The 18,827-nt window shown below is 40.1% G+C and overlaps 1 protein-coding gene across 1 annotated transcript in view; it reads left to right on the top strand.

Annotated features, from left to right (window-relative positions):
• Nucleotides 1-18,827, top strand: part of Kcnu1 (potassium calcium-activated channel subfamily U member 1) — a 167,878-nt gene that overhangs the window by 138,439 nt on the left and 10,612 nt on the right. Inside the window, exons 21-24 of the mRNA XM_070016038.1 lie at nt 1,427-1,645; nt 3,972-4,158; nt 9,482-9,553; nt 12,516-12,655. Of these exons, the coding sequence (XP_069872139.1) occupies nt 1,427-1,645; nt 3,972-4,158; nt 9,482-9,553; nt 12,516-12,655 (618 nt within the window). The remainder of the gene's footprint in view (nt 1-1,426; nt 1,646-3,971; nt 4,159-9,481; nt 9,554-12,515; nt 12,656-18,827) is intronic.

Below are 18,827 nucleotides of genomic sequence, written 5' to 3'. Positions count from 1 at the left end.
TTTTTATAGGAATATGTTTTTCAGTTACTTTTCTTGCTTTTTGAAAGTGGAAGGATACTAATCACACACTCTCTCTGTCTCTGTCTCTCTGTCTCTCTGTCTCTTTCTCTGGCATATCATTTTGTTTCCCACCTAGAAATATAGAGATAATGTTAAGAGTTGCAATGTTGGTAACAGCATGAGACATAATGTAATGTTTGAGATCAAATGGAATTTTTATAATCTTCCTATTTGGGGACATAGTTCCTCATGAATTTCTTCTACTTAGAAAAAACGTTATTCAAGTAGTTCAGTTTATTAGGTTAAGCCATATGAACTTGCCAATATTCAACCATTCGTGATAGGCAGAAAGGCAATTTCATGTGGTTTAAGCATCTATAAGGAATCTCACTGAATACTGCAACATGTTAAACAAGTAACATGTAATCTGCAGGGCTCTCTGGGGCATCTAAGTTTAGCAATAGAATTTTGAATGACTCGATTTTTCATTAAATTACACTATATATCATCTTTAAAGGTCAAAACAATGAAAATCAAGAAATATTGCTTGCAATTTTTCTAATACTTTCATACCACAAGTAATGATGTTGATCTGATTTTTAATTGATCCACCTGGTAAAACACTAAGAAAATAATGATCAGAAAATAAGAGTTCTAATTGTACCATTTATGTGTAAGCTCCACTTAAAAAATTATTGTAGGGGCTGGGAAGGTGGCTCAGTGGTAGAGTGCTTGCCTTGCATACATGAGGCCCTGGGTTCGATTCTTCAGCACCACATAAGCAGAAAAAGCTAGAAGTGGGGCTGACACTCAAGTGGTAGAGTGCTAGCCTTCAGCTGAAGAGCTGAGGGACAGTGCCCAGGCCCAGAGTTCAGGCCCCACGCCTGACACACACACAAAAATAATATTGTAAAGGTGATGTACAGAGGAGTTACAGTCAGGTATTGAGTACATTTCTTTTTGAATAGGGTCACATCTTCTCTCATTTTCTCCTAGATTTTCCCCCCTCAGCCCCAGCCCTCCAAGTCATATAGCTGCTAGGGAGTATCACTGCTGAATTAACACCCTTTGTGTTAGCCCTATGAAACCCTTGCTCTTAATGTATCCAGAAAAATAAGAATAAGGAGGCAGAATCATTGAGGCATTCTTGTTTAATTGATTAAAAACTGACCTATTCTGGCTGGGCCCCAGGAGCTCACATTTGTAATCTTAACTTCTCCGGATGCTGAGATTTGACAATTGCTATTTGAAGTTAGGCAGGACAGGAAACAGCAGAATGTTTGAAGTGGAGCTGTGGCTAAACTGGTAGAGTGCTAGCCTTGAGCAAAAGAAAAAAAGGGACAGTGCCTAAGCCCTGAGTTTAAGCCCCAGTATGGGCACAACACCCGTCCCCCCACCAAACATACTCTGGTGTGCTTATTCTTAGAAACGGTCCTCAAAATATGAGTTTCGGAACCACATTGTAGCATGTGTATTAGGAGATGCACATTCAACCCTGATGGGTCTGCGGAACTTCGTGATACCCTTGAGAGCTAGCAACTTCACCCGACAGGAACTGAAGGACATTGTGTTCATTGGGTCTCTGGATTACCTAGAGAGAGAATGGCGATTTATCCGGAACTTTCCCCAGATATTCATTCTGCCTGTAAGTATCACATAGAATAGTGGTTATCATAATATTTATACTAATAGTACTAAAATTCATAGATTAATAATAGTAAATAATAATATTAATAGTTTACAGTCACATATTAAATATTGTAATCATTTTACCTATATTCCTTCATTTAAGCCTCAAAATAACCACAGGGTATAGACTGCAAAGAAGTTGGACCTAAAGAATGGAAACAGGAAAGTTTGTCCAAGATTATATAGCATGTTAGTGGCAAAAGCCATAGACATTGTGGCTTCTGAGTTTATGCTTAAGCTACTGTGTTTTGGTCATCATACAAGCGAGATTTTTTTCAATGCATTTCTGAATCTAATTCTGATATACTGGCTAACCTTACCCACTATCAGCTTTTGCTATACCTATTTCATCTCTTCTGGAGACATCTTGTATATATACATGTATGTACAAATATATATATATATATATATACATACATAGATACATATATGTATGTACATATATGTGTGTATATACACACATATTGTGACACATGGTCCCTTAGAGAAGAATATGAAGAAAGGAATCAGGTTTATCCCTTTGTGAAATGGACCTTATGTGATTTGAATGACTCTTTCAAAATCATGTTGAAATTTACTTGCCATTGTAACAGTATAGAAAGGTGAGACCTTAGAGAGATGATTAAGTCATCCTATGAATGGATTAATAGTGAGATGGTGACAGCAGAGTTAATTTATTGTGGGAGTAGTTTCCTAAAAAATGAGATAGCTGAGATCTGAAATCGTACTCAGGAGGCTGAGATCTAAGGATCAAGTTTCAAAGCCGGCCTGGGCAAGAAAATCCATGAGACTCTTATCTCCAATCAAACAACCAAAAAACTGGAAGTAGAGCTGTGGCTCTAGCCTTGAGCATATAAAACTCAGGGACAGTACCCAGGCACTGAGTTCAAGCCCTCAAACCAGCACAAATTAAAAGTATAGGGTTTAGCCCTACCCCTTCTCACATATGTGTGCTTTCTTTACCTGTGACACTCAGAAGGCCATGTCCGATGCAACTTTTGGTCATATCCTGCATTTTCCAGACTCTAGAACTATGAGAAATTTTTTTTCCATAATAAGTTACTCAGAGTGGTCTTCTGTTATAGCAGCAGGAATAAGACCACACAAATGGACTAAACCTGGACCCATTATCCATCCATGCATTATTGTTGCAATTATATTTGCATTTAACTTCAAAGGTCTTTATTCCTAATTTATGTGGCCACTTCCCTGGATGAAAATATTGTTTGCACTTTGAAATGCACCACTTTGGATTTTCATGAAATAATGCTGTGATATGTAAAGAATATTTTCAAACTTCAATGCAGATTCCCTCAAGAATCAAATTGAAGTCTCTCTTTATAAATCCTACCATGAAGTTCCCTGTTCCATTCCCCTTGTTCATACAAAGGGGAAATAAAAAAAGAAAATGACCATATTTAACTAGTGTTGGAAATTACCAACACTATAAAGACTATAAAGACTATCAAGACTCAAAGTGCTCTGAATTTCTCCACCAAATGAAAGAAACAAGTGTGAGGTTGCTGGTTAATCTGAAGAAAACAAATCGGCTGGGCTACTAGCAAGATTCTGAGACTAAACATTTAACTTTAACTCCATAATGTCTCCTTTCTCTGATTCTTCACCGCCAGTAACTCCAGATTACCTTTGCTATACTTCTGAATTTAAATCCTAGTTTTGCCATTTACCTACTGTGCAATCTTGAGCAAGTTGCCTTTATTAATTCTGTGTTACTCTTTCTCAGTTCCTCTTACTCTACTCTTCTCCTGCTTGTGTCATCAAAATGGATTTATGCTCCTCATTATCCTAACCTCCTTTGTCTCATCTATCTAAAACTTGCTCTCTAGCAAGAGTCTGTGAAATCTACTCACAATAAGATACTAGTGATTGATAAGGAAGGAAAAATATACTCGATAATAGATAGATAAATTAATTAATTAATTAATTAATTAATTAATTAATTAATTAATTAATTAAATAAAAAAGAAACCAAGGCAGTAAGCCAGGTGTAGTTGCACATGCCTACAATTCCTGCTCTCAGGAGGCTTTAGAAGCAGGAGGCTGGTCAAGTTCTAGATCCACCTAGAGCATGTAGCACACTCAATGACATTTTGAGCTACACAGTGAGACTCTATTTCAAAAAAACCAAAACAAATGAGGGAGTGAAGGAATGAATAAATAACAAATTCATGTCCGTGGAAACTACAGCTTGAAGAAAACATCACCTAAATAGGGCACTACCATCTGACAAGTCCCTTCACAATCTGGTGTTCTTTCCTTAGGGATCTGCACTCTATATTGGAGACCTACACACAGTCAACATAGAGGACTGCTCCATGTGTACTATCTTAGCCCCCTCACCCAAGCCATGTAGCAGTCCAACTCTGGTGGACACAGAGGCCATCATGGCCACACTCAACATTGGATCACTGCGAATCGCCACCGGTCCCCAGGAATCTTCAACCACAGGTCAGAACAGCTTTCCTGATTGGATGAGGCTTGGAAGGGTAGAATAAAGCAATATTGGAATACTTTATGAAAAGGGTGAAAATTGAACTACAGATCTTTTGGGACCCCTTCCAACCATGACAATAGTTTAAGAATAGTAGCTTACAGTTATTTACTTGGAAATACCTCATCAAATGAAGTCATGTATATCTAAGTCAAAATAAGTCATTTATATGCTTCTAAATAGAATATTATAATATTCCATTTGTTAATATTATCATACTATTTTCCTAGTTTTAGGGTAAATCACAGAATTCTAAATGTTTCTATTTTTTAGAAAACATAAACAAGTTAGTCCAACTATCAATCACTTCTCATTAGCTGTTATATTGATGTTACAATTTTTATTTCAGGTTGAAACCAAGAACTGTAATTCTTTTTCTTTCTAAAATGCTTTCAGTACATAGCTTTTAGAAGATTATCTGAAAGATTCCTTCAAACTTCTGTAGGCTAAAAATGTCAAGCTCCGGCTTCAAATTACAAAGAGGGAGCAAATTAGAAGCAGGGATCTATTCAAAATAGAAAACTGGTCTTTCTGTCCTTTTGATTTCGCTCAACACTGGAGATAAATACTATCACTTTTAATAGTGATATTGAATGGAAGCAAATGAGCCAGTGCACTTCACTCCTGAAGAGCTTTCATGTGCTTCATTGTCAGGCCCTAGTAAACCACCAAACAAAAGTCATCAATGTTTCTTTCTCTGGCACCAAGATCAGTGAAGTTGTATGTTGACTACATCTTTAGGAAACACCTGAATTAATTACTCAGACATTTCACTGATTGTGCAGGCATTAGAGGAGCCAGAGTAGGCTTCCTATGTAAAACACCCCAGTTCTCAATGAGATGCTTCCAAATTCACATCAACACTCTTCTTGGCACCACACCAAAGAGGTACTCTTGCCGCCAAAGACAGAAAGTACAAGAATGGGTCAGTTTTCACCAGAGGGAGAAAACATTTTCCATCCTGATCACCAAACTAATAGCTAGTGGGCTATTTCCTTTCAGTTTCCCTTAAGAAAAGACAATATTGACCCAAGCAGCTATCTGACAGTGTCTGGAGACAGATTTGGTATCACACTGAAGGGATGCAATCAGCATCTAGCTCATATAGGTCAGCCATGCTGCTAAAAATCTCTTGGCCCCATGTGATAAAGGTCCATAACACTCTGATTGAGAAAACTTTTCCCATTGAATCTGGTGAGCCCTTTGTAGGACTCAAGGGTGTTTTTCCACCTCTTTCAACCATGATAAACTCATATCTGATGTCAAGCTAGGCTCCTTGATGCTATTCCCTATAAAGATGTGCCATAGAAGGTTGAAAATGGGGGGTACACAGCCAAGTGAGGACTCTCCAAGGAGCCCTGAGAACCCCAGACATTCAGGGCCTCACCATGGGAAATGGAAAGGTTTCCCAGTAATGCTCTAATTACAACCCTGTCACATCACAGGAGAACAGGTTGGCAAACCTAGGTACCGAACTAAATAATCTGAGCATAATCTAAACATACAACAGTAATTAAGTCTGACAACTTAATATGCTACTGAAATTTAAATGTACATTAATAATCTACAATTAAGCAATCTTTTGTAATAGCACCCTGCCAGCCTGGGAGATTTCAGGTATAATATTCTGTACTGTTAGGTAGCAAAAATATTGACATTAGTAAAATATACTTGGATCTATGATTGGATGTTTATTCAAATTACCCATTGCTCTACATGGAAAGACAGAGCTAAGGCAGGAATTCAGTTGTCATCCTTTGTCAAAATCAGAAACAAATATTTATACCAATATATAAAATTCAGGTGTTTCAGCTGGGTCCCAGTGGCTCACGCCTGTCATCCTAGCTACTCAGGAGTCTGAGATCTGAGGATCACAGTTCAAAGCCAGTCCAGGCAAGTAAGTCTGTGAGACTCTTATCTTCAATAAACTACTCAGAAAAAGCTGGAAGGGGTGCTGTGGCTCAAATGGGAGAGTGCTAGCCTTGAGCACAAAGAGGCTCAGGAACAGTGCCCAGACCCTAAGTTCAAGCCCTAGGTCTGGCAAAAACAGACAAACAAGCAAATAAAGCCAGGTATTCCAAGCCCTTTTACAACAGGAAACTGGGATCAGAAAACAGGAATTAAAGAAGGATTTCCCCAGGGAGAGTTTTTTTTTTCACTTTACAGGAAACTGATCTTAATATTTTATGGAAATGCCAATCATACCTTGGATACTTTAATAGAGGGATAAAGTGGTCCCCTTAAAAAAGATATGGGCTTTGAAGTGAGTGCTACTCAGGGTATAAAACCCGCCCATCAGTGACAAGCTGTATGGACTTTGGCCAATCTATCACTCATCTTCAGAGTGATCTAACTATACTTAGTTCACAGAGTCAATTTGACAGTCATGTAATTCTTATCTCTCCTGTCTACAGCTTCCAGCTTCCAGACAAATATTTGTAAATATTTATGAGAGAGTTTCAGTTTCCTACTTTAAATTCTATATAATAAATTCTATATAATTGGTCAACATCCATGGCAATCATAGGAAAATCATACAGGATCTTGCAAGCCAGTAGAGAATTTGAATTTTCTCCTAATTCATCCTATTTATACTGACTCTGTCCTGCCATAGGTCTCTTACTCCACTCAATCTGCCTAAATGTCTTTGTCATCCCTGAGAACTCTATTTTAATCTCAGAAAAGCCTCTTCAGAGACTTATCTTGTCATATCTCCACATCAGTGACTAGTTCCTGAAGAATTTATTATATTCATCACTTTCTAATAATGTTTTATTGTAGTGTGGGATATATCACTTGGACAGAGTCTGTCCACAGACCTAGAATAGATATATTTGTTTCAAATTTTGAAGAAGGAAGGAAGGTAGGGCAGGAGGATGAAGGAGGGAGGAAAGGAAAGAGGGAGGAAAGAAGGCAGCCAGGCAGGCAGGCAGGAAGGCAAGAAGGAAGGAAGGAAGGAAGGCAAGAAGGAAGGAAGGAAGGAAGGAAAGAAGGAAGAAAGAAAGAAATGAAGCAGAAAAGGAAGGGAAGGAAAGAAAAGAGGGATGGAAGAGGGAAAAGAAGGACACATAAAATAGATAAAATTACCTTATAAATCATGACAAGTAAAATTTCAATTCTCCCAAGTCTCCATTTTTGGTAGGAAAAATAGTTTAAGGCAGAAACTGATGTGAACCTTCTTAAATTGCCATGTAATCCAGTTAGCTCATGGCCTTCCATTTCCTTACCTAAACCTAAAGGGTTTCAGAAAATTATTAGAATTACTGTGAGTTCTAATTATAAACCACTGTGCTAAGTTATTCTGGTGGACTTTCTGCTTTATCCTTTCCTCTCAGAATTTAGAGGCTGTCAGAAATACATTCAGACCTTCCATTCACTAATCAGAAGTGGCTCTTGGCTGCATAATTCTTGGAGGGATCGAGTAGGAATAAATATTGTAGTTCAAAGCATTTCCTCTGGGGGAAAAGGAAAAACAAAAATATCTCCCTTTGGATTTCCACTTCTTCCTTGCCTCCACTTCAGGGACTTGATTCCCCCTTACCTTCCTGAATCTGCTCTAGGTGGTCTTCCCTTTATTCATTTCCACACTTCTCCCCATCAGTCATCTCACTCAGTAGACAAAGGAACCTCTTAGTGTTTCAGCCCCTTCCAATGTTGTGGGGATCTTAACTCCAAATAGACTGTGAATTTCCATGATAACTTTTCCTTGTTAGGCAGATCCTCAGAAAAATTCAAGAAGAGTAGCCAACAGTTTTAAAACATTGTTTCTGATAAGATTATTATTATGGTGTGTGTGTGTGTGTGTGAAAGAGAGAGAGAGAGAGAGAGAGAGAGAGAGAGAGAGAGAGAGAGAGAGAGAGAGAGAGAAGAGACAGAGACAGAGACAGAGACAGAGACAGAGAGCTGCTCCTGGGACTTGATAATCAGGGCTGGGCACTGCCCCTGAGCTTTTTGCTCAAGGCTAACATTCTACCACTTAAGCCACAGCTCCACTTCTGGTTTCTTGGTAGTTAACTGGAGATAAGAGTTTCATGAACTTTCCCAACCAGGCTGGCTTTGAACTGCAATCTTCAGATCTCAGTCTCCCAAGTAGCAAAGATTACAGACATGAGCCACAGGCATCCAGTGAAATCATTATAATGAAAAAAGAAAAACTGTACCCTAGTTTTCCATTTATCTCTTTTTCTTTCTTTAAATATTTATTAACTTAGAGACCCAGATTCTAGTGTCATGTTTGTTTTTTACAGTCTTCATAGTTCATCGTATGACAAAATTGTGTAGATTAGTGTAGTTACACCAGGAGTGTTCTGGATCTCAGGCTCATGGAGGGAATTGAGGTGCCATATCTACTAAGGCAGGAGGAAAACTATCTGAAAACTGAGCTCCAACTGGCATCCAATCTCAGTCTACAGAAGCCCAAGCAATTATGGATAGAGACAAGAAGGGGAGAATGTAGCCAAGCAGATGTCATTGTCCAGAGAGGATCTTGGAAGAGGCAGAGTATACCAGGAGCCAGATGTCCTGTATCTCTGAAAGCATTCATAGCAGCAGCACCAATTTATTGAAAATTTCCTAGAAGTTCTGTAAATAAAGCCATTTGTTGTAGGTTCTGAGTGACTGAGCTATTACCTAAGCACTTGTACCCTATGGACAATAGTTGTTAATAATTGTTTTGGTGTTAGTAAGCAACTATTGGAATTCACTTGAAGTGCCACTTTCTACACACACACACACACACACACACATATCCTGCAGATAGCGTATTTCGAAAGGAGGTGCTGAAGAGACCCAGTTACAGTCTGTACATGGGTTCTGAGTTTGAGGGATTCAGATCAATTACATACAGAAGATGGGGGAAAAAGGAATTTCCACTAAATATATTCAGATGTTTTGTCATAATACAACAATAACTATTTAGCCAGCATTTACATCTTTTTAGGAGGTTATTAAATATAGATAATTTAGAGATGATTTAAAGAGTATGTGAGAGTGTGCATAGGTCTGGGAAAATGCCATACCACTTTATGGCACCTAAGAATTTTGGTATCCATAAAGGCTCCTGGAATAAATTCCTTGCAGATAGCAAAGGACAGCTGTAATATCGTTTCTTGTTCTCTAAATATAGACAATTATTTGGGATTTGGCCTGAGAGTGACTCAGTTAAGATTAAAACACCAAGACAACATGGTGTTCTTGTACACCATGACCAAATACTACACGTCATTTAATTTGTATTTTATCACCTTTTTTTCCCTCTGTGTTGTCTGTCTTTATCGAAAGAAGGGATCACAACTGAATATAATGAATGTAGTGAGAGAAAGTTTCGACGAGTTCCCATCCTCACTGAACTGAGTAAGTCATGATTTGAAAGCAAAATTCAAGTAAGAGATAGTTATAATGTTTAATTGATGTCCCAATGTTCTTTTCATAATGCATAGCCAAAGCACTTAAGAAATCAGAATGGAGCCCAGATAGCTTTAAACACTTGGCCACATGTCATGCTGGGTGCTCACCTTACTGTGGTATCATCCAGCAGAGCCTGTTCTATGGTGGTATCAGAATGTAGGAACAACATCTGCCACGGCCACTCTATTGAGGGATATTGCCACCAGAAGAAGGACGAAGGCCAGCAACAGGTTCAGTTTTAATGGGAGTGATGCAAGCTTGAAAACTGCCAGGAAGGCTCTGCCTGTAGCAGTCTATCTATCCAGCATGAGACTTAAGGCCAGGCTTTTCCTTCCTGGTGGCCAGGCATGTAAGACATGTGGCAAGCAAACTTGACTAGTGTTTACTCTTGGGATCATACATTTTTATGTCCCAAGTGTCTCCCTTGCATCTCCATCCTCCTATCTCTGAGTGATACACTTCTAAACTAGAAACAGCCCTTGAAGAAAGAAGAGAATATTCCACTCAATATTCTTGCCACCACCATATGAAAAAGGAGCTCAAATGAAGCTTTCTCAACATGATGGACACAGGAAGTAGGGTGGATGAACATAGAAAAGAAGTCCTGTGTGCCTTTGGGTGGGAGGTGTTAATGGGCACTGGCAGACACTCTGCAATTCACTACTGAAAAGACTGGAAAGTTGAGGGGGAATTTTGGAAAAGGAGAATTATGCCTAAAAGGACCCCATCAAACCAGCTCAAAGATGATCACAAAAAGCGGTCCTGGATATGTGATTTTACCTGAATCTAGAAGACAGAAAAATGCCTTGTGAGAATTCACAATTAGGAATGCCTAAGCCAGGCTGGGCTTGGATTAAACTAGATAAGCAAAGCAGAGGAATTTGGAGAGGATCTGTGCATTTCCCACTCCCTCCTTCCCCCCCACCCCCATAACAGTGGCCAGGGAGGGACAGTGCAGCAGATGAGGAACATCCATGTCTGGCATGAAGACTCTTCACATCCGGTGTTGACATCTAAGATCCATAGTTTCCAACGGACATCTACCAGCCTGTTACCACTACAAAGCCATTGGTTGTAGCTTTTATTTATACTGTATTTTCTCCTTCTCGTTTGAACCATCTGTAACTTCCTAGGTTTAAATAAAGTAAGAATGTAAGTTAGAAGAAGACTAGTAGGTTAGCTTGGTTGGAAGGAGATAAATTAGCTTTGTACTGGTCCAGAGGTGTGTCTGGTTGCTCACCCACCAGGGCTTTACAGGTTTTGTTTTGCTGAAGAATCTCTGGCACCAGGCAGCTCTTGTCAAATTAACTAACAAGTCACTTTCCAGCTGACTCAATTCCTTGTTCTTTGTCTGGCTGGGCAGGGTCATACTGACATGGGAGCTGAAAGTCTGGCTGCCAACTCTTTGGTACAGAATGTTCAGGAACTTGTAAGAAAATCGCCAGGAAAGCTGAGACCTCTGGTTTACATGGAATGGCAATAGTTGGAAAAAGGTCTATGGAATTGAGGACTGTGAGGAGAGATGTGGGTTGGCATGAGTCCTGCCCTGATCATCTATTATAAAAATATTGCTGTTCTTAGAAGAAAATGACTCACTAATACCACCAATATGTCACTTCCCCCTAACTTACTGTGGAATAAGTTAAGGAATTAAGGAATAATACAGTTTTAGAAAACTATGAATTCTGAGTTGTATGTCTCTTGGATTTGATTTGATCTATATCAATAAATGTAAAGTTGAGAACCACAAAGGATCCAAGACTTTGTACCATTTGCAAACTAACAAGTTAATCTACCACAGTCCCATGGATTCTGGGAGAAGACACAAGACTCCTGGGCCAGAGATGAAAGATGAGAGAGAAAGAAAAAAAGAGAGAGTCAGAGACAACAGAGACAGGGAAGTTTGATTCTCCCAGCAATAACAGTAACCAGAGCATCACCATATCTATGCTGGTTCTTCACAGCCTGTCTCCACAGAGTGACATGAAAAAGTCCATATTTGCATCCACGGTGAATGGGGAGGGATCTGAGTTTAGGAAGCCAGGATATTTGTATGATAGGCGGTAAGCACGGTTAGCATGCATTCATTTCCTGTGTTCTAATGGAGGCACTATCTCCATCTTCCAATGTTGCTCTCTTTTGAGTTGATAATCCCACAATAAAGTCAGTAAGTACCTCTGCTCTTACTCCCAACAAAAGATAGTTGTGCTCAAAGCAGTCTTCCTAAAGCAGCATAAGTTGTAGATTGGGCCAGTCTGAATATTCCAATGGGTATTTTGACTACCAGCCTCAATAAAGATCCTGCATGCCCTTCCACTTTAAAGCATGGACCATGAATGGGCTGAAGAAAACACATGAGTGCCTGAGCAATATATATAGACTCCTGGAACCCTCCCTGGACCCAGTAAAACAGAACTTGTACTGGAAGAAGATGCTTGGAAGATTCACATACACAGTAAAGGCATATGAAAGGCATGCCTCTGACTTACTCTAAGCTCAGCCAACTCCTCTTGAACCCAAGACAGTGTCATGTCATCTGTAGAACAGTATCATGAGACAGGACTATAACAGGGGTGATAGTGTTTCCCTATGGATGCCTATTGTCCTAGGGAACTTGATGACACTGACCCCTTTCAGAAGTATCTTGGTTCAAAAGATAAATTATATAAAGCTGACAACCAGCATATTTCCCTGGAGAATGACCCATTGAAAATGAAGGTACCCAAAAGGGAAGGCTACACAACTGAAGGGCAAGCATATCTTTAGGAAAGTAAACAAGCATACTGGAATAGGGATAGAGCCACAGACCTTAGAGCAGCTACTGGTCCTCTATGCAATGGAGACCTTTGGGTACCCAGTCATGCCAACCCCCAGCTTCATATCCTTTTTACCTCTTTTTGTCTTGCAGAAAATCCCTCCAACATCCACTTCATTGAGCAGCTTGGTGGACTGGAAGGGACCCTCACAGGAACCAGCCTGCATCTCAGCACCTCTTTTGCCACAGGTGCGGTCTTTTCTGGAAATTTCTTGGATTCCCTCTTGGCCACGGTAAGTGCATCCAAGCCACATTGCCCCAATACTGAATCCCCTTGTGGAGAGGTGAATGGATGGTTGTAGGCTGAGCAGGTAACAGCTCCCAGAGCCAACCTTTCTTTGATTTCCCCAAATGAAAACCTTATTCACACACATTGTTTAATCTTTTCTCATAGTTACTAGATGACTGGAATACAATGTTCATGTGGGAACATTTCAAACTTCAGGGCCTTGGAAACGAAAGCCCTGATGTCAGGGAGTAATAAGTGCTGGACTTGCAGTTCCTTGTTCCTTTTAACAATCCATTCCCCTTGGTGACAGAGCTCTTGAGATCCTGCCTCCTCTTCTTTCCAGAATCTCCCCCAAAAGCTTTATAGTATAGGATATTAGTCATAAAAACGTCAATAATTCAAGGGAAGTGCTTGGCCTTTGATGGTGCTAAGCCAAATCTTCTTCCATGTTGGCCTTCTTGTAGGAAGTGTTTTAGTTACACAGTAGTTGTTCAGCACTCCTTTAGCATAAAGTAGATCACCTGCACCCATCATAGGATTCCCATGGGTAGAATCCAGTCATAGTTAAATAGTTATTGAGCTGCTACTATACACAGAGCCTAACCAGTAATGCAGCACCAATTAAGTCTCCATCCACCTAAGCTTGTACTTGTGAAGAAGCTGATGTAACATGGTCAATAAGCTACTAGGAAGGGATGCTGGCATAAAGGAGGGCAAAGATCAAGGGAGAGTGGTGAGTTTCAATATTGCTCCAGAAGAGAGTCCCGATAAAGAGCATGGGAGTCAAGCCATGGAGGAGAGGAAGATGTATACCATTCAGATCCCTCTAGGCAGAGGTAGTGAGCTGGGAGCACCTCCAACGTGTAGGAGGATTTGAACTTGACAAAGAGCCACAGAATGAGTGGGAAGACTGTGTAAACAACTACAAGAAATCTTGCAAAGGTGTCCATGCAATCCACCATCTCAGATTCCTCCTACAGAATTTTTGAGGGAAGGCTTACATGAAACCTGAATATCAAGATGCTTCAATGCCCAAGGCTCAGGACAGTTTGATAAACTTGCTGCCTTTGCCATAAAAATGGTATACCTGGACTATACAGATACATGAAAAGCACTGTTTATACATGCAAAGGATCATAGTTGGGACCTATGTATCTCTCTCATGACATGCCTACCATTTAGGACTGAGGCATGGTGTCTCTGGGTGCTGCCACAGAGCTCTGAGACACACGCCGTTTCTTCAGGGATAGTGTAACGTTACACATTAAAGGGTTAAGCAACATTCATTCTTAACCAAGCCAGGTAACTTTTCTGAGGTGACTCTATCAGACAGAATGAATGTTGAGTCACTGTCTGTCACTGATGTGTCAATTAACTTGCCTGGAATTAACCATTGGAGTGGCTGGCAGGTTACTTTTGATGAACTTGACCTGTCTGTGGGAGACATTTTAGATGAGTTTAAGCTCCCAATTCTCTTCAAAGACTTGTAGGTGGCAGACAGCTTCATGCCTTAAATTAAACCTGAGACTTAATTAACCTCCCCCCTACTTCACTGGCCACACAGGCAGGAGTCAAGTCACAGATTCTATTTAGAGTTGGTTAGAAGGGCAGATTCTTGGTGTATTTTAAACCACTATACTAAAATATCAGAAATTAGGTAATGTATAAACAGCAGAAGTTTGTTCAGCTCACAGTTCTGGAGGCTAGGAAGTTGAAGAACGTTGTATCTGTATATACAATCCAAGGTTCCACTTCTAGACACTGCTGCATAGGGCATTATATTTGTAAAACAGGTTTTTGATGGTGGTGGTGATGATATATTAAGACCACAACAGGCAGGGTAGATATAGAAGAGTCAGAAGAATAGAAATAAAAACAACTAAACTATTAGACTAAATTAGACTTTGTCAGAAAACCGTGGACATCCAGGTACAAAGAACAAAGAAAAGGTTTATTGCTGGTAAAGGAGCTGGCAAGATGCCTTCTCATTAGGGGGAAGAAGTAAGAAAAAGTGCCAGCTATTGTTTTAGGTGACCTTTATAACCTCTGAGATTTGGGGAATCTTGCTGCCTTATATGGTCATAGCTCTCCCAAAGGAGTGGCCTCTCAGGTAACTCATGTGACCTGCGAGGATTAGGGAATCTTGCTGCCTTATATGGTTATAGCTATCCCAAAGTAGAACTCTCTCAGGGAAAGGGGATAGGGGCTGATCATTTACTGCCTTTACCACATGGGCCTATTATTGCCTAGGAAAAGAGCATGCTAAGCTATGAAAGAGGAGGCTTCTGGGCTAACTTAAACATTTAGCACAAGTATGCATAGGAAACAGTAAGTTGATAGTTGAGAATCCTGAGCCAGGTGTTGGCACCTAAACCCAATGATGCTTCCCATCACTCACCATGAGTGTGACTTTGACCTTGGGCACTGTGATGGCCACTTCCCTGCCAGGATACCTCCAGTCATTGTATAAATGGCTTCTACTCACTGGCAGAAGGTTGTCTGTTGCTGGAAAACAAACAGTAGTTACATAAAATCTCAGACATCTTCTAAAGCCTATGGTGAAATCAATGGGAAAGAGAGTATGTCACATTAGTGTGCCCTCAGAAAGTTGGTTAGTTCATGAAGCAACAGACTACATTGCATCGTATGTTAGCCCTTAAAAACTCCTGATATATATATATTCAGTTTTGGAAAGAGTTTGGGTCAACAATGGAGCAGCAGAGTCAAAGGACTTAAATTTTGAATTACTATACATCTACCTGTTATAGGTAGATGGAGTCTTGAATAAGATGTGGTATAGCAGAATGAAAAAAACAACTGTAGTACTATTGAAATGAGGATCTGAACTAGATCACTGAAAATAATCTGAGACTTGTTACTCTTGTCTCCTTCCCTTGGGCCTGATTCTACTCATTCAACTTGCCCTTTTAAGGGCACAGTGGCTTCCTAGCAGATCACAGGCATAGAAACAGAGGCCAAACAGGAATTGGCACTGAGCCTTCAATCCCATTGACTTCTCCCCTCCAGGAACCATGTTCTCTTCGCTAGTTTCATATAAATGGCATCAGAGAGGAAGACAACATTTTTCACCTTCTACTAGAAAGATTTAGAGTCATGGAGGTAGATTCATAATGTTCTCAAACACTCTATTTTGCACATGGGAGCATCTCCTGGATAAGGATTGGGAAGAAGGCAAAGGCCTCTTTTTCCCCCATTGAGGTCAGCTCGCAGTTACAGATTCCTGGCTATCTCCCCTTTAACACACCACTCTCAGACGTCACTGATGACCACAGCTCTCCTCCCCTAGTTCATAGCTGCAAGTCTTCCTCAAACAGATGTCTAAGCAACTCACCCCTATAAGCCCTATTGTTGAGGTGACACCAAAAATTCCTGCCACAGACAGAATTGCAGTATCTTTCAAGCATTCAAGTCATAACAAGGACTTTGCTAATCCTATTGCCTCATTAAATTCTTCTGTAAATCCATGTAGGAGAATGCTACTAATAGATTTGTTTGTAGATGAAGACATTGAGGCCTGTGTGGGTAAATTGCAAATAACAAGTTGACTTTGATAACTGGTGTTTCTAGAATCAAGCCTTACTACCACAACCAACGTGATCTTTAGGAACCTGGTATCTTCAATGCAGTGATTCTCCTGTTTTGCTTAAAGGAATCCATTTCTCAGATTACTTAGGGATCAGAGTGACTCTACTTTTATGTGTGTCAAAAGTGAGACACCTTAATAAGATCTCACTGGAAGAAAGATTTCTAGATTAGAACTATTCCAAAAGATACTGGGCACTGGTGGCTCATACCTGTAATCCTAACTACTCGGGGGCTGAGATCTGAGGATTGCAATTCAAAGCCAGCCCAGGCAGGAAAGACTGTGAGACTCTTATCTCCAATAAAAACCTCAGAAGACTAGAAATAGTGCTATAGCTCAAGTGGTAGAGTACTAGCCTTGAGCTGAGGAGCTGAGGGACAGTGCCCAGGCTCAGAGTTCAAGCTCCACAACAGACCAAAAAAAAAAAGAACTATTCCAAAAGATTTTCCAAATTCAATCAAAAAGTCTATGTGGGGCAAGAGTTGGTCATTGTGTCCCATTTTTCATGTTTTGTCTTTTAGCATCCCTCCCTCCCCAAAGACCATCATTCATTCTGGTTCTTGCAACATGCTACCCATCTTAATGCACCAAGATATAAGATCCCTATTGTTGGACAGTGATGGTAATGTTCATTTCCCTCATGCCTGCACTAACAGGATGGCAAAACTAACATCTCTGCCTTGGAATGGACTTCTCAGGAAGAACAAACAAAACAGCTCACACTTCAAGAGGGTCTGAAACATCATGACAATACTAAGTCTTGACTTCCATCTTGTTTAACAGTTATTCCCATGTAATATTTAAGCACACTCTTCCTTCCCGAGGTACTCAACACTTCATGGTGCTTCTTCATCTCTCCCTTCCAATCGCCCCTAATAAACTACAAGAAAAAATGTGCAGGTATTGTAGAGGTGCTGAGGTCCCAAATACTGTGCAACTTGTACCCATTTAGAAATATGGGGGTTTTGCCTGGGACTTTCACATAATTTCATTTTTTGGGGGGTCCGGTCGTGGGGGCCTGAACTCTGGGCCTGGGCACTGTCCCTCAGCTCTTCAGCTCAAGGCTAGCGCTCTACCACTTGAGCCACAGCGCCACTTCCGGCTTTTTTTCTTTTTGCTTATATGGTGCTGAGGAATCGAACACAGGGCCTCATGCATGCAAGGCGAGCGCTCTACCACTGAGCCACTTCCCAGCCCCTTCATATAATTTCTTATAAGTTCTTTTTTTTTGCCAGTCATGGTGCCTGAACTCTGGGCCTGGGCACTGTCCCTCAACTCTTCAGCTCAAGGCTAGCGCTCTACCACTTGAGCCATAGCACCACTTCTAGCTTTTTCTGCTTATGTGGTGCTGAGGAATCGAACCCAGGGCCTCATGCATGCAAGGCAAGCACTTTACCACTGAGCCACCTTCCCAGCCCCATTCTTATAAGTTCTATCTCCTAGTAGAAGCATGAATTTTTTCCAGTGGAATGTCATTGGTTTTTCCTCCAAATCTGCAAGCTCAGTTAATGTTAGATTGACTTCAACTGCCATAGCTACTCAAACTCCTACCACCATGTCTGGGAGAATATGCCTATAAAATACAGTTCTAATGACTTTAAATTCTTCATCAGTTCACATTAGTTAACACATGGTCAACATTCTGGGTGATATTGCAAGACTCTTGTTTGGGTTTACAACAAAAGAGTCTCAGAAAGAGATATGAGCTTAGCATTTCCTTTTATTGGGAGAAAACTGAGGCCTGCAGAAGCTACATGATGTTCTTAAGGCTGTCCACCTGGTTGTTATTACTTTCAATCACATACACTCAGTTGCATACAATCTCTCTGTGAACTAGAAGTATTTCCCAAAGGATATTTGACCTTGAGTCTTTTTGAGATTCTTAGGATTAAAAGAAAAAAAATAACAGGTGGATAGGCTGTTAATATTATTAAGGAGTATTTTAAAATTTGAGAGAAACTTTTGAAGATGAAAGCTAGAACCCTTAAGGATGTAATGTTTTCTAAAACTGGAAGTCCAAATTCTATTCAATTAGAAACATAATTTGAATTTAGAAGGCTAAAAACATTTCAAGGATATTCCAATTTGCAGACTTCTTGAGAAGGAACAAGGGACCAATGGAAAGGGCAATGGTTAGCAAAGAGGAAGAAAGTGTATAAGAAGAGGAAAAGAAAAAGAACACGAAAAGTAAAAAAAAAAAAAAAAAAAGAACAAGAAGTTTAGAAGGGTCGGTCTACCAGAAAATTCCAGCAGAAGAATGAGATGAACTTACCGAATGAGGGTGACATACCAATCCAATTATTTTCCCCTAATATAGAATCACAATCCTTTTGATGTCAAAAGTTAAGAAATGCTATATTTTAAAGCTAAGCTTCTCAGTTAAATATGCAAAGCAGGTTTTCTTAGAGCCATAGACAGTAGGATAAACCTAAAATTTACACCTTTTCTTTAATCAGTGGGGAATTATTCTATCAGCATTATATTAGCTTACTCTACATTATGGCCACATATCCTTAAATGGATTGTGGCTCAGCCTAGATTTGCAGCCTCCATTTCATTCCAGATGTCAGGG

This window comes from Dipodomys merriami, unplaced genomic scaffold, assembly GCF_024711535.1.
Source record: "Dipodomys merriami isolate MVZ:Mamm:240054 unplaced genomic scaffold, mDipMer1.0.p SCAF_12, whole genome shotgun sequence".
In the NCBI taxonomy this organism is placed as follows: domain Eukaryota; kingdom Metazoa; phylum Chordata; class Mammalia; order Rodentia; family Heteromyidae; genus Dipodomys; species Dipodomys merriami.
Note: the sequence above shows the minus strand (reverse complement) of the source record. Positions and strands in the feature narration are given on the sequence as shown.